Source organism: Pseudorasbora parva, chromosome 5, assembly GCF_024679245.1.
Source record: "Pseudorasbora parva isolate DD20220531a chromosome 5, ASM2467924v1, whole genome shotgun sequence".
NCBI classification, from domain to species: domain Eukaryota; kingdom Metazoa; phylum Chordata; class Actinopteri; order Cypriniformes; family Gobionidae; genus Pseudorasbora; species Pseudorasbora parva.
This window is the reverse complement of record NC_090176.1, coordinates 12,662,254-12,678,165: the sequence shown is the minus strand read 5'-3', so window position 1 is coordinate 12,678,165 and position 15,912 is coordinate 12,662,254. Positions and strand designations below refer to the sequence as shown.

General features: G+C 38.5%; 1 protein-coding gene across 4 annotated transcripts in view; it reads left to right on the top strand.

The window, feature by feature from the left end:
- The window catches only part of prpf40a (PRP40 pre-mRNA processing factor 40 homolog A), a 44,765-nt gene that overhangs the window by 22,326 nt on the left and 6,527 nt on the right, over nucleotides 1-15,912 (top strand). For 3 of the 4 annotated variants that reach the window (XM_067443270.1, XM_067443269.1, XM_067443268.1), the window contains 18 exons: nucleotides 427-537; nucleotides 949-1,069; nucleotides 1,163-1,187; nucleotides 2,968-3,183; nucleotides 4,208-4,313; nucleotides 4,869-4,933; nucleotides 5,051-5,215; nucleotides 6,452-6,560; nucleotides 7,327-7,477; nucleotides 7,949-8,082; nucleotides 9,113-9,227; nucleotides 9,610-9,701; nucleotides 9,797-9,913; nucleotides 10,069-10,206; nucleotides 10,296-10,391; nucleotides 11,163-11,249; nucleotides 15,157-15,250; nucleotides 15,372-15,433. In XM_067443270.1, the coding sequence (XP_067299371.1) occupies nucleotides 427-537; nucleotides 949-1,069; nucleotides 1,163-1,187; nucleotides 2,968-3,183; nucleotides 4,208-4,313; nucleotides 4,869-4,933; nucleotides 5,051-5,215; nucleotides 6,452-6,560; nucleotides 7,327-7,477; nucleotides 7,949-8,082; nucleotides 9,113-9,227; nucleotides 9,610-9,701; nucleotides 9,797-9,913; nucleotides 10,069-10,206; nucleotides 10,296-10,391; nucleotides 11,163-11,249; nucleotides 15,157-15,250; nucleotides 15,372-15,433 (2,004 nt within the window). The remainder of the gene's footprint in view (nucleotides 1-426; nucleotides 538-948; nucleotides 1,070-1,162; nucleotides 1,188-2,967; nucleotides 3,184-4,207; nucleotides 4,314-4,868; nucleotides 4,934-5,050; nucleotides 5,216-6,451; nucleotides 6,561-7,326; nucleotides 7,478-7,948; nucleotides 8,083-9,112; nucleotides 9,228-9,609; nucleotides 9,702-9,796; nucleotides 9,914-10,068; nucleotides 10,207-10,295; nucleotides 10,392-11,162; nucleotides 11,250-15,156; nucleotides 15,251-15,371; nucleotides 15,434-15,912) is intronic. The other variant, XM_067443271.1, reaches the window with a different exon arrangement.

The following is a 15,912-nucleotide window of genomic DNA, read 5'->3' as shown; positions in this document are numbered from 1 at the left end:
CTGCCGTCGCATCATCCAAGTGGATGCTGCACACTGGTGGTGGTTGAGGAGAGACACCTGTCATGAGTGTAAAGCGCTTTGGGCGTACAGTAGTGCATATGAAAGCACTTTATAAATGCCTCATTCATTTTTTTAATCAAAAAGGTCATAATGTGTTCACCTCTTTGTTGTTTTAAACCCCTATTGATTTTTATTTCTTCCATGGAACACAACATAATTATTTTTCTAGTTTTTCCATACAATTTCCATTGCACTTTTACTAGGTGCAATAACTGGTCTTTATAAATACTTGAGTGCTATGTTTCAAGTACTCTGAAGCCATAGCGTTTCTTTGTGTGAGAGATAAACTGAAATGAAGGATAAAGCTGATGAAATGGCTAGTGGTGACTGATGTAATGAGCGAAGTATTCATCATGTCTCCTGCAGAAGTCAGTATGGACCGAGCACAAATCACTGGATGGAAAAACATATTACTACAACACAGAGACCAAACAATCCACCTGGGAGAAACCAGATGAACTCAAATCACCTGCAGAGGTAAAAACACACCCTTCTCACTTACAGTCACGTTTCATCTGCCAATTACTGCTTATTCAGGAGATCATGTTCTTAAGGCATATTTTGCCTTTGAGAGTCTAATGCTCCATAATTAACATAGCAATAGTAGTACTACTTATCAACAGTCTTAAGACTGGAGCAGTGTTGCAGAAATAACGTGTTAATATGCACACATTTTAGAGTAGACCAAAGAAATTGCTGAACCCAACTGACCAGAATTTTATATATATATTAAAAAAAAAAAGAAATACATTTATAAAAAATGTATATACATTTATATAGTATATTTAAAATGAATGCAAAGCTTAATTTTCATCTATAAAAATATCCTTGTTTGTTGTAGATACTTGTGTAGATTTACACAAACTCAAAGAGATTTGTGTTTTGCAGCAAATGTTGTCCAAGTGCCCATGGAAAGAATACAAGTCAGACACAGGAAAGCCCTATTACTACAACTCCCAGACCAAAGAGTCTCGCTGGACTAAACCCAAAGAACTGGAGGACCTGGAAGGTCAGTTCATAAAGTTTTTGTTACTCAAACACAAAATCAGAAATCTTGCATGAGAAAATGGTGTAACTTCATTTGTCTCTCTCTTTTTTTCAGCAATGATAAAGGCGGAGGAAAATGGGTGAGCATCAGCTTTATTTACTAAAAACGTAAAGGGATAGGTCACCCAAAAATTAAATTTGTTCCAAACCTGTATGAATTTCTTTGTTCTTAAATTTTTTTATGAACTTCCCCTTAATATGTCATTAGATTTATAGAAAGCAGTATTAAGGCCTGTGCACCCCAGGACGTTTATCGTGCGCCCTTATTGCCAGGGGTTTTTTTTTGAGCGTGTCTTTGTGTTCACACCCAAACGATTTATACTGGCGATGCGCCGAGTGAATGTGCAAATTCAGTAGAGGACACTCCCGGTACACAAGGTGGGCTGCGACACTTTACGCTTCTGACACTTACTTGTCACACAAAAGAAGAAGAGAGACAGTATTTACGTGGCTGCCAAAACCATTCACATACTTTTTTTTTTAACTGGCAAACTGCATTAGCAGCTCGTCTTCTTTGTCTACTACTTCTTCGCCGTATCAATGTGTGCTCAGGAAGACCGTTTTGTGCTTGAGCGCCACCAAGTTGTGTTTTTCTGTAACTTCGGCCGCTCCAGGCAGGTGAACAAAAATGCCGATCTCATTGGTCGGTCAGTTTGTAACGCACTGCATCAAAACAAAAAAAACTAACCCAAGGCATTTTTTTTTAAATGTCACTTTTATGCCTGCTATTTTGCGGGGCGGTGTGCACAGTCAGGTGCTCTTTGTTTAGTCACAAGGCGTTAAACACGCACGGAAATTGGTGTGAACAGGCCTTTTAAGTTTACAGTGCAAACTTTAATTTCCCACAAATTAGGGTTTTTCCTGTTTCAAAAATAGTATTCGGTGGTGGCGGGTGAACACGGTCATCCACACACACAGTACAAAGTAACCTACCCATGTCAACTTCGAGCACAGTACTGACATTTACTTCAAAATAAATGGAAAGAAAACGTTTGTAATATTAATTTATTCTTTAATTCTATTTATTAATTCTATTTATCCTATTTATTCATGAAATAAAAAAAGATTCACTGTAAGGACAGATCATAAAACAAAGTGCTTAGAAATCTTTTATAGGCCTATGTAAATGTATATGTAAAATGTCACTGAGCAACTGATTTGAAAAATAATAAAATGAACAACAAACTAACACATTGGACATTACCTAAAAAAAAGTCAGGTCTTATTTTGCTTTTGCACTCCATTACATATTGCACTGATCATTTGACATACAGAATCAGATTGTTTTGTTTCATCCATTGATATGATTTAAATACTGCTGTCAATTCAGAAACTATGCAATGTGTTTAGCAGTATGGAAAATATACTGAATAATATGTGGAGAAATCAAACAAAGGTCTTTGCATATTTATAAAATTTTAATGCGATGTACACAAAGCTGCCGTCAAAATCAATAAAGGTGTGCAATGAGTCTCTTATTGACATTGTTTATTCTTTTTTTTGACTCGCACTGAACAAACTTAGCAATGACGAGTGGATTCTGATTAAACACCTCTGATTGGTCATTACATTCACATGCTCAACATAGGTTTGTGGAAAAACACACTGTAAATAGAAACCCTTTATGCTCTTCACACAGACAAACCTCAGGAGTGTTTTAAAGCAGCTGGCTATCAGCGGGTACCAGTACTGCAAATTAATGGCAAGATAGTAAATAGTTTCTGGGAGGGAAAAAGTAGCGTCACTGTAAGGAAATATAATACATGAATTCCATAAAAAAGACTTCATAGAACACCTTTGTTTTTGAAATTAAAAGATTTATCTATTTATAGTTATATATTTAATCCATGTGTGTTAAAGGACGGCTGATGTTGTGGCTCCTGGCACCACCCCTGTTCTTACGTCTCAGAGCGAGCCTTCTGTTACTGTGGCGGCAGTTGCTGAGACTGAGGCTACCATGGCGACAGTCACCTCAGAGGAACAGCCATCTCACGTGCCTGCGCAGGTTGCTGAGGTCAGCAGTGATGTCACTGTTAACTCCACTGAGGAAACGCCCAGCGTAGAGATACAACCCAGGTACAGAAAACAGCGTAACCTACTAACAGCACCCAGAGCATTGTAAACATGTCTGTCAGAATCAAACAAGCTAGATCTCACAGGACTCACTGCCCAAAACATAATAAAATGGTTATACACTGTAAACAACATATTACATTAAGCACACAACCAGTCAAAAGCTTAACATTTTAATGTTTTAAAAAGTCAACAAGGCTTCATTTATTTGATCAAAAATACAGTGATATTGTGTAATCTTATTGCAATTTAAAATAACTGTTTTCTATTAGAATATATTTTAAAATGTAATTTATTCCTGTGATCAAAGCTGAGTTTTCAGCATCACCTCCAGTCTTCAGTGTCACATCATCCTTCAGAAATCATTCTATTTTTGCAATTATTTTAGATTGTAATAATTATATTTTACAATATCAATCATAATGTGAAATACATTTTACTCCGGTATAAATAAATACAAATTAAATTTTAAATACCATACAAAAGTTTGGGTTCAGTAACATTTCTTTTCCCCCCATAAATTAATACTTGAATTCAACAAGGATGCATTAAGCATTAGTTTGCCCAAAAATGAAAATTCTGTCATCAATTCCTCACCCTTATGTCATTCCAAACCCATTAGACTTTCGTTCATCTTTGGAACACAAATGAAGGTATTTTTAGAGAGATTTCTGTCTCTCCATAGGCAGCTATAGAACTGACACTTTGAAATCAAAACGAACCCATATGAACTGAGGAGTTTAGTCCACATTTTCTGAAGAGACTTGATCGCTTTATATGATGAATAGATTGAATTTAGGCTTTAATTCACGCATTAATTTCATAGTATGACATGATTTAATATTCTCTATATCCAGTCATTTACTGATGTAAAGTCTTGCGCTACATAACATTGTTTCCTGCTGAAAATTCTGATTCAGTTGATAATGTCAGATTGTTAAATTAAGCATTGAGACTTGTTTTGTGCCATATAAGACAAAATGCTCACTTTCTTTCAAAAGGTAAATTTAATTATTTTCTTTTGCAGTAATGATGTTTCAAAGGAGGAGAGACCTGAGCTGGTGAAGAAAGTTTACAAGTGGAACACAAAAGAGGAGGCAAAGCAGGCCTTTAAAGAACTGCTGAAAGAAAAGGTAACATCTTTTTTCTGCTCTCTCTCCCCCCTGTAGTGAGTAGGGAGGTGTTGATATTCTGGCTGGGTGTTTCTAAATTTAGTGTGTTTTAATTTGGCACACAAAGTGCTCCTGTGAGAGCCGCGGCTGTTTAATTGCTATGAGTGTGATTAGACTGGAGTGAGTGAAACAGAAGACGGTGGAATCGCACGCTTCACAGACCCCCGACAGCCTTTCAGAGTGACGCTCATAATGAATAAAGAAATTTCGGTTTTATGATCTTTTCCACCATTCTACTAATTTGATGCCCCTCTCTGTGAACGTCCGTTTATACAATCACGTATCAAGGATATCAGTCTAATTGTTTAAGTCAAATAAAAATCTCTCCAGAGATTATACCCGATGAAAAATGGCTCTATTGTTAATTATTTAGCAAATCTAAACGGATTCCATCTCAAAAAAAGCACTTTCTTAAAATGTTTATGCATATCATGCATTGAGTTACATAATTTTAAGTCTGGTGCTGTAGTCGGAGGGGAAAAATAACTTGCCATTTTTCTATCTCCATTTATCTAGGGTGTTTCCTCCAATGCATCATGGGAGCAGGCGATGAAGCTAATAATTAACGACCCTCGTTACAGGTATCCAAATACTGCACAGCATTATTGTCATTTGATAGCGTTTACATCCTGTGCACTGCTCTGAAACTTGCATCTCTTTCCTTGCTTGTGTGTGTGTGCTCGTGTGTGTGCGTGCAGTGCGCTGCCCAAGCTGAGTGAAAAGAAACAGGCGTTCAATGCTTATAAAGTCCAGACAGAGAAAGAGGAAAAGGAAGAAGCCAGAATCAAATACAAGGAGTCTAAAGAGACTTTCCAGCGTTTTCTGGAGAACCATGACAAGATGACTTCAACCACACGATACAAGTGAGTGTTTACAGCTCTTTTGATGACACGACGTTAACCAAATCCCACATAACAATACAAATTAAATTTTAATAATAAAAATATATACCTCCTACATTAGGTTCAGGAGGTTTGAACAAACACCCCAGAAACTGCATAGCAACACTTAAAAAAAACACTCAGAATCCTTAGCAACTACATAGCAATGCACTGGGAGCGACCCACATCGCCTCAGAACAAGATTTTTACATGCACAAGCACCATTTTTTTTTTTTTAATCTAGTATTACTATAAACAAGCTTACAGAATTTTTTAGCTCTTTGTTTGTTCTCTTTATCTGTCATTGATTCAGAGCAGTTGAACTTTAATCCCCCACTTACTTAGATGATTAAAATCCCATCAGTGTTGTCATGGTGACATGTTTGGAGGTTTTGGTGATGTCACGAAGTTAAATGATGTTACTGGTTTAAATCTCACTTGTAATCAGGCTTTAAATAGCAGTGTTGTTTTTCGTGAGTTCCTGTCTGCACTGTGTCATAAGGTCTTATAGATGCTCTCCATTATTAATTAGTAGTTATATGATGTTAAAATGCTGTAATAGCACTGCCCCCTACTGACTGACTTTTTGAACTGCAGCAATGTGTGTGCTTTCACCAAGCGGCAACCTCCCGCGATTTCTCTTGAAGCCAATACGGAAGTAATGTAAACTGCAATTCCTCAACTGGCCACTAGGGACAGGCTCCAGAAGGGAGCAGAATCTCATTGAGCCCCATGTTAAAATTCTCAACTTTAAAGCAGAAAAAAACATGTTTACAGCCTGGTACAAATTGTGGTTTTGGTTTATAAGGCTAATGTTGATCTTCATGACAACTCTGAGGGGGGTGAATTTTTTTATAACTCATTCGTTTACGTTATATAAAGCCTTAAGGTTCTGCATAATTAAGGGCGTGGTTACAAGTGGATAGCCATTTATCCGCCGTCTATAGTTATTGCGTCACCTCAGCTCCGCGCACATCCCGCCTTTTTGCCCATTTTCTGTTATCCGGGAGTGACACGCGTTGACTCGCTCACAAGATGGCAACGCCCAGCTCGCCCATACTTTCAGCTTCAGAACGGCTTATCAGAATCCTATGGGTGACGTCACGGACGCTACGTCCATATTTTTTTACAGTCTATGGCTTTCACACATATGAAATTGTCCATTATGACGTGTTATAAAACAGAAGTTGTGTGTGAGTAAATGTGTGTCTCGTCCAGGAAAGCGGAGCAGATGTTCGCTGATCAGGAGGTGTGGTCGTGTGTTCCAGAGAGAGACAGGCTGGAGATCTATGAAGATGTGCTCTTCTATCTAGCTAAGAAAGAAAAGGTTTGATAAACTGATTCTGGTTGTCACTGCTCTCTTAAATACATATTTACACTGATGATCTTCTAACCATCGATCTGTCTGTCCTCCTCGCTGTGCATTAAGCCAATAGACACATGTCCTCCCCTTCCAAGCAGACTTGTAGCATCTTTAGTTTATTGGAACTTCATGGAAAGGCAAATTGTCAATGCTTTAGCTATTTTCTTACAGCCACTTTCTATTTTGTGAAGCTCAACAATCTTTTGTTGCTCATCAGAACTATATTCTTTGTTTTTACCTATTGTGATGAATGATTAAGGGTATTTGGCATTTGGCCATATTTATTGTCCTGTAAAACTAGCTAGACAAGCTCATAAGCTAGACAATTTCCTGCTCCTGGTCACTCTGGTGTGATGATAAATGTAAATATGAATGGGAATATACTTCAGAGATATTTTACTCATTAGAATTTCTTGGGCTGCCAGTAAACGTGGCCAATGTGTATTTAGATTATTAAGGCTAATTATAAGGTTATATATTTTTTTATTATTGGAATGAAAGATCAAATGGCCATTTATCATGTTTTTCAGCATTTAGAGTCATCTGTACTGTGTATTTGTATACTTTTTCTTCTCAAATAATGAGAAAAATATTTATTACATCAAATTTGAAGAGAAAATATTTTGGCTATATAAATTTAAATTTGCTGAATTGCCCAACCAATGCATAGAAGATCTTGTCCTGTCTGTAGCCTAATATTACTTGATTGTGACTTAATGCTTTGTTTCAGGAACAAGCCAAGCAGCTGAGGAAGAGGAACTGGGAGGCACTGAAGAACATTTTGGACAATATGGCCAATGTGACATATAGAACTACATGGTCTGAGGCACAGCAATACCTGCTAGACAACCCCACTTTTGCTGAAGATGAAGAGCTGCAGAGTATGAAAACACATGCTGCACACACACACACACACACACACACATGTTGGTCTATGTGGTTTACAGGGACTCTCCATAGGCGTAATGGTTTTTATACCGTACAAACCGTATTTTCTATCCCATTACACTGCCCTTACCCCTAAACCTACCCATCACAGGAAACATTCTGCATTTTTACTTTCTCAAAAAAGCATAATTTAGTATGTTTATAAGGCCATTTGAATTATGAGGACATTTGATATGTCCTCATAAACCACCTTTATAGTGTAATACCAGTGTAATACCCATGTAGTTATACAATTTTGTACTCATAAACCACATAAACAGGCTCACACACACACACACACACACACACACACACACACAGAGTACAGCCACGTCCACATGATAATGCTTTTAACCCGCATAATGCGAGTGAGTGCGTTTGATATCCCCAAAGCTTTTATCTTCCTCTGTGTTTGTGTGTGTTAGACATGGACAAGGAGGATGCGTTGATCTGTTTTGAGGAACACATCCGTGCTCTTGAGAAAGAAGAGGAGGACGAGAAACAGAAAACTCTGCTGCGAGAGAGACGAAGACAACGCAAGAACAGAGAGGCCTTCCAGGTAACACACGCACACACACGTGACTGTCCTGGTTTGTCCGCTGCGTCACCTGTCCAGGCCTGCTAATATGAAAGCTCTCACCTTGATTAATTGGAACTTGATGCTGGAATATTAACAAAGTCTGTGATGACAGATGATCTTTTTGACCGAGTTTAAGGTACTGCGGGTCATTGTGCCGTGAGGGAGACAGAATGCTAAAGCATCACTCGGCTTTGTTAACACTCAGAAACCCACTGGAGTATAAATATGTTTTAAGCTATTCATTAATATCTACCTTGCTCTTAATGTGGGTTCAAACTGCGTACAACAACAGCTCACATGTCAGAGATACATTTGGAACAAAAATGTTTACAATTTAAGTCTCCCATGTTACAAAGACCAGGGTTCCTACTGCATGGAATTTGATTTTAATATTTTCCGGGTCTGGGTAAGTAAGGAAAAATATGTTTGCAGACTATTGCCCCTGTTCAGTTTTCTAAAATACAATTTTTTGAATTTCTAAAAAACATTATCACTGATCATTAAACATGGCTGCAAGATGCATATTTTCATTATGCAAAACTGCTTGTGTCGCTATAAGCAAGTCTCATTTGAACTGTACTGTATAGTCAATAAAACTCTGAAAATAAGGCTTTATGAGTGAAGAGTGAGGACCCGATAATAAATTATTTCATTAGTACATTTATTTTAAATTGGTCAGAATGTTGGAATTTAAAACCCTTGACCAGAATGTGGGCTGAAATATCTACTGAAAAGTTAGACAATTTTATTCAGGAAAAGTATGGATTTACTGACAGGTTTTGACCGAATTGAACTTCTTGTTTAGTGTTGGCATACACCCACTTTCAGTCCCCCATCTTACTTGAAAGGCTTTTTAAAAGTCTCAATTTGTGCAATTTTGAAACGCATTGGGGTTTTTTAACAGCAAGAAAAAAAATGTAAGTGAGGAAAAATTGACCACTAGTATTAATCATTTGTAAAGGACAACATCATTAGCATGGTTTTAAATTGATGTTTGTGTTCTTTGCAGAAATTCCTGGATGAGCTTCACGATCATGGGCAGCTGCACTCCATGTCTGCCTGGATGGAGATGTACCCAACCGTCAGCGCTGATATCCGCTTCAACAACATGCTGGGCCAGCCAGGTCTCACTCTCACACACACTCACACACTCTCACACGCACTTTCAGTCCGTGGCAGGCTTTGATGCTGATAAATAATACACGTAAAAGGGTCCTGTCCTCATTTCCGACTGTCTCGATTTCACCAGTACAATCTGTGAACTCCACATGACTCTGATACATCAGCACCTATAAAATGGCCGATTTCTTTTTTTTTTTCCGGGTTTTCTTAAACAAAATAATTGCATGGCAAATAAAAAATAGTTTGATATTATGATTCTCTATGATAATTTAATGTTATTTAATTCACACAATGATAATTTTATATCATTTAATGCACTGCTGTGGTGTCTTTTATCGTAAAAGTGATATGCTGCTCATAAATGTTATGCTGTGTGTTTTTTAGGCTCCACCCCTCTGGACTTATTCAAGTTTTACGTGGAGGATCTGAAAGCTCGTTATCATGACGAGAAGAGAATAATTAAAGACATCCTGAAGGTGAGAGAGAGAGACTGACGATCAGTGTTTATCAGATCTGTGCAGAAGCCCTTGATGAAGTGTGTGTGCGCATTTGTGTGCACGTGTTTGTGCAGGATAAGGGCTTCCTGGTGGAGATCAACACAGGCTTTGAGGATTTTGGCTCCGTGATCAGCTCTGATAAACGCGCCACCACGCTGGATGCGGGAAACATCAAACTGGCCTTCAACAGTGTAAGCAGACTGCACTCATTGTGATTTAGAAAGAAAGCCAGCTCGCTAGAGTTTGGAGCAGAGACCGGTGTGTTTAGTTTATGTTTACTGCTTAATGAGGTTAGTTCATATTCATTGGCCTGCGTTTGTTTTCTTTGTCCTGGTTCTGCTTTTAGTTGCTCGAGAAGGCTGAAGCACGTGAAAGGGAGAGAGAGAAAGAGGAGGCCAGGAAGATGAAGAGGAAAGAGGCAGCATTTAAGAGCATGCTGAAACAGGCCACACCCCCTCTAGAGCCTGAGGCCACATGGGAGGGAGTATGTCACGCTATTACAATAAATATCAACAATTATTTGATCTATTAGAAGCAGAATCTATCTCTGATCTGGTGTGAATGTGTGTTCAGGTACGAGAGCGGTTCCTAAAAGAGCCTGCATTTGAGGACATTACTCTGGAGTCTGAGAGGAAGAGGATATTCAAAGACTTCATGCATGTACTAGAGGTATAAAATAATTATAAAAACCTTTTAAAGAAGGCAGATTCATATCTACAAAAATGTGTACAGGGTTTTTTTTCGTGATTTTTTTCTTTTTTTTCTCCCTATTATGCTTGTTTTATGTTAAATGTTTATGTCAGCTTTCTTTAGAGTGTAATGTTGCTGTTTGAGCATAATGTCAGTTACAAAGCACAAAATCACTCCAAAGGGAGTTATTCTCTATATCAGTGCGCACTGTTTCTGAGTTTCCTTCCTGGAACAAACATGTCACAATATTCCTCATTTAAATCATTCCAGCCCAAGGCATATGCTAAATAAAGGGGCAGGGCCTGGTTGAGTGTCTTTAGTAGTCTAGGCTTAACACTTATTATTTCCCAAAGAGCACATGCTCTTAAGTTGAATATTTTTATAAGTGAGTGAAACACTTGCACTGTCAAGCCCTGGTAGTGTGTTGAAACTCAGGGTTATGGTAGTGAGTGTGACATTTCAAAAACAGGCTTGAAGCAGTTGACAAATCACAACAGAGTGGTCCAGCCAACCAATCAAATCACAGCAGACTTTTAGGAACTAAACAGAGCAATACTGATAGATTGGGAAGGGAGGTACTGCAACATCGTCAAATATGGTGATGTAAATATTGGAGCATGAAACCCTGTTCTAATAGACCACAAAATAAACAAAAAGGGCTTAATGGGGTCCTTTGAAAGAAAATCCTTGGAAAGCCTGTCCACTAATTTGAATCAAGATTTTAGTAATTCATTTATTATATCTCCACAGCACGAATGTCAACATCATCACTCAAAGACTAAAAAACACTCCAAGAAATCCAAGAAACACCACAGAAAACGTTCCCGGTCTCGATCTGTGAGTACTACATCTAATCTTCATATAATTCCTTTTGGGAAAATTCATTGTCCTGACATTGAAATGGGTAATTCATCTGGCTTTATATGAATGTATCTGAAGGGAGTTGTCTTCAGAAAAGTTTTGATTGCATTTTCTTTTCATCTTACCTCTGTATAATGGCAAATACAGTGGTGTTTGTGTACAGGGGTAAGCTCTCGATTTCTGCTGTTCCATAAGCACCATCTGCTGTCTGAGTGAATTTGCATTTTCATTCAGCCCATCTGCTGTTTTTGTTCTGACCAATTGAATATAAAACAAGTAATTTGATTGGATTTCAAAACTATATTATTTGAATTGCAGTTGTTAAATCATAATTTTTTATAGGCATTTTACAGTTTACTTGGTTGCAAACAAACAAGAACATTGTCACTGCACACTGAATCAATTCCAGACTAAACAAGTTTTTAAATTTTATTTTATAAACCGCAAGGTGCACATGAATTAAAAGCTAGACTAGACAGGCACGAGCAGATATTACAGCACATTGCTTTCTTGTACAATAACTCTGGATAGTCTTCATTATAATTAAAATAAATACAGATGAATGCTTAGTTACTATTAAAGTTTACTAAAGTCATTCAGTCAAGAGCTGTGAGGAGTTTTGAGTTTTGTTTTTAATTAACATGACACGAGTAACAGTAATATAAGACTGCTGTCACTTTAAGAGCATGCTATCTTTCGCAACTATTTATGTTCCTGAGTGTTTATCTGAATATTCGCCAAGACAGGTATTTTGACATGTTGTGTGTATTTGACCGTTTAAGTGTAATAAAGCATGAAAAATAGATTTTTTTTTTTACTCGTGAGCTTTTTGAGAGGCGGTTTCATGTGCTGAAACGGTTGATCAGTGGTATGCACGCTTTAGGTTTGAGTGCGAAATCTTTGGGAATGAGTAAAAGTGTGCAATACAAGCACTATTCAACCAGAGGGAATGATGTGGGTGTGTCAATTCGTCGTTGAAGAGAGGAGAGCTAAGAGCGCAGCTGGTATCGGCATGAACACTAGTTAACTTCATGCTGTATCTATAGTAGTCTCGAGATGACATTTTTTGACGTTATATTCGGATCTATTCATAACCTCCGACTGGGAATTATGTTTCTATAGCACCACTATCAGCGGCAAATAAATTAGCAGTGGTCAGGTGGGACAACAGTCACGTTGAATAAGCTGTAATTACGAGTTCTACAAGGACATGAATGCTTTTTACAAGTTGGAATCACGTAATCGTAATGTAATCAGTGGCGAGCTGTGGCTTTTTTTAACGTGTTATGTCAAAAGTGCACCTGCACGTTGGATTAATTTTTTAATAAGCACATTTGCGTTTGATCTATATAGAGTGTTAGCTGCTCAGTTGCTTACACTCACGACACATAGCAACAGAGCTATAAGTTTCCTAATATATTTGACCATGTCTACATTTACCTGCCTTCACAAGCACAAGTAAAGCTGTTGAGTTGTGTTTGATTGAGTTTGGCGCAAGTGCAACATGTGAAAGGGGCGTTTGCAAAGTATGCTGTATTTTTGTAAGTCTGCTAGGTGGCACTTATGTCGCAAAATCTAAATGCTTTACCTTGAAATGGTACAGCGCATCGGCTGAGGACACGCGTCTAAACAACAGAGCAACATGCGAATGAGACTACAGATTTGAAGAAAATTACTATGGTTTGCCAAATAAATGACAAAATATGTATTAAAAAAAGATTATATCATGTAAGCTTTATGGTACACCTCAAACAATGGAATTTATTGTAAATTATAGTGTTAATACTAATCAGCGAGTCCGCGAATGGCTTGGGTATGCAGAGCATTCGCAGCTTATATGGACTGCACGCCACTGATACACACTGATTGTACCATTCCTGTACCATTTTTTCCATGAAAGGGTGTACATGGTCTGCAACAATGCTTAGGTAGGTGGTACATTTCAAAGTAACATCCACATGAATTGCAGTACCCAAGGTTTCCCAGCAGAACATTGCGCAAAGCATCACACTGCCTCCGCCAGCTTCCCTTTTTCCCATAGTGCATCCTGGTGCCATGTGTTCCTCAGGTAAGCGACACACCCAGCAATCCACATGATGTAAAAGAAAACATGATTCATCAGACCAGGCCACCTTCTTCAATTCTTCCATGGTCCAATTCTGATGCTCATGTGTCTACTGTTTGCACTTTCGGTGGTGGACAGGGGTCAGCATGGTCACCCTGACTGGTCTACGCAACCAACTTCAATGCACTGTGTATTCTGACAGCTTTATTAATCAGAACCAGCATTAACTTCTTGAGCAATTTGAGCAGCTTGTTTGTTTGATCAGACCACACAGGCCAGCCTCCACTCCCCACATGCATGAATGAGCCTTGGCCGCCCATGACCCTGTCGCCGGTTCACCACTGTTCCTTCCTTGGACCATTTTTGACGGATACTGACCACTCCAGACCAAGAACTCCCCACAAGAGCTGCAGTTTTGGAGATACCCTGACCCAGTCATCTAGCCATCACAGTTTGGTCCTTTTATAACTTGACCCATTGCCTATTTTATATTCCAAGTTTTGGGAGTTAATTTTTTGTCAATCTCCTATCCTGAACTCCATTTTGCAGATGGACTAAAAATGAACTCCCAAAACTTACTGCCAGTAACTTCCAACACTGGTACAAGAGGATGTGATGCTGGTCCTTCAAGAGTCACCCTCAACCTATCAGTCTATAAAGCCTATAAAAAACAGTCTTCTGTTTTCACACTTCATGTGCTTTACATAAAAAAATATATCAGATAATCAACGTGCCTAATAATTCTGCACGCAGTTTAATAAAGACAGAGAGAGTGAGCGCTATGTGATCAGACACTGCTGTACTCAGGGAAAGGCGTTTTCAGTGCCACCCATCAAAATAAAGTCTGGCACACCCTGAAAATAACAGTCCCGCTTCTAACACATTGGTCAATCAGAAAAACTTAACTTAACGGTGGCGATATTTTAAAAATGCCATATATCGGTCGACCACTAGTCTAAATAAGCAGATATTAATGCCTTATTCTGAATGACCATATTCTAAAACCCTTAAACCTACCCGATAACTAAACTTAACAACTACCTTACTAAAGCCTTGTTTATACTTTCGCCTGGCTCCGCGGCGCGAGCCTCCACTGACTGCGCGTGCTCCTCCCCAAACGGACGAGGCGTTTATACTTGACGCGCTCGCCGTTGTGGTATTCTTTGAAACGACAGAGGGTGATTTGGAGTAATTGTTCTATAAACCATCTGGAAAAAGCGCTGAGAAGCGGAGCCACGCATGCTGTTACAAAAAATGCTCTGCACACCGCCAGGCGAAATGGGGTCTTGCGGACCCAACGCACGCAACCGTCCACTCTGCGTTGACGTAATTTTTGCTGCGCGCACCCTTGCGCTCAAGCGGACGCGTCGAGTATAAACAAGGCTTAAGTAATAAGCAGTAATTAAGAGTTTGTTGATGCAAAATTTGAGTTAATAGTGAGAATTGGACCATATTCTAAAGTGTGATAGCCTATTTTTATGTATCTTTTCTAAAAAGAGGAGACAATTTGTTCTTCAACTATTAATATATTCAACTATCCAAAAAGTTGACATTACTGGTACCCACGGGATGTGTAAATTTGATAGAACATCTTAGACTGTTCAAATTCATAAAGCACATGTTTTAAACTTCCCTTTAGAACCCATGTAAATATATTAGTTAAGGGTGTTACCACTATAAAGAATTTAGAGAGTATGCGTATTAATGTGTATTATTTGCTGGTTTGATCGGGATCAGAGTTTGCAGGTATGCACACTTCCTCAAGACACTTTCTCAGACATCCTTCTAACTTGTGTCCTGTGTGTTTGTTCATGGAAGGGCTCGGAGTCAGAGGATGATGAGTATCACTCGAAGAAGAAGAAACGTTCAACATCTAAATCTCCGTCTGAACACTCTTCCTCTGGGGAATCTGGTCAGTGTTTTTTCGGATCAATAACAGTGTCCTGCACAGCACATCAATACTGAATACATCATGACCATTTAACAGAAGTCAGAGACTCTCAATGATAACTGTGTGATATTGATCTTCACAGAGAGAAGTTACAAGAAATCTAAGAAACACAAGAAGAAGGGAAAGAAAAGACGACACAAATCAGTGAGTAGAGAAGACCTGACCTCTTTTATACTTTTTCGCTTTGTAGCCACCCCCTCGAGTCAATTGATGATGAGCCTGACTACATTACTAAATGACTTGCCCACAGACATAGCACACCTTAGTGCCAGGTTACAAGTCTTTAAGGTGCAGTATGCAGTTTTTCTAAATTATTGTTAAGCACTGTTGATATTTGAAATAAATCCAAAAACACAGCCCTGCCTTCTTTGCTCCGCCCCCAAAATGCACGAACATACAATGCAAGAGTGTCTTTATCATAGAAGCGAAGCAAAATAATGCTTCACAAAAAAATAAAGCAAAGACCACGAACGACAAGAAAAACAAAAAAAAGCATGTAGTACATAAGAGTATACACAAGCAAGACTTGGTTGTTCTGGCCAGATTTACTAAACACAGCAAATAAATGTCAGAGCGCAATTTTAAAAAAGCACCTTTAGGACTAGAAAGTTCTGCGCGTGATC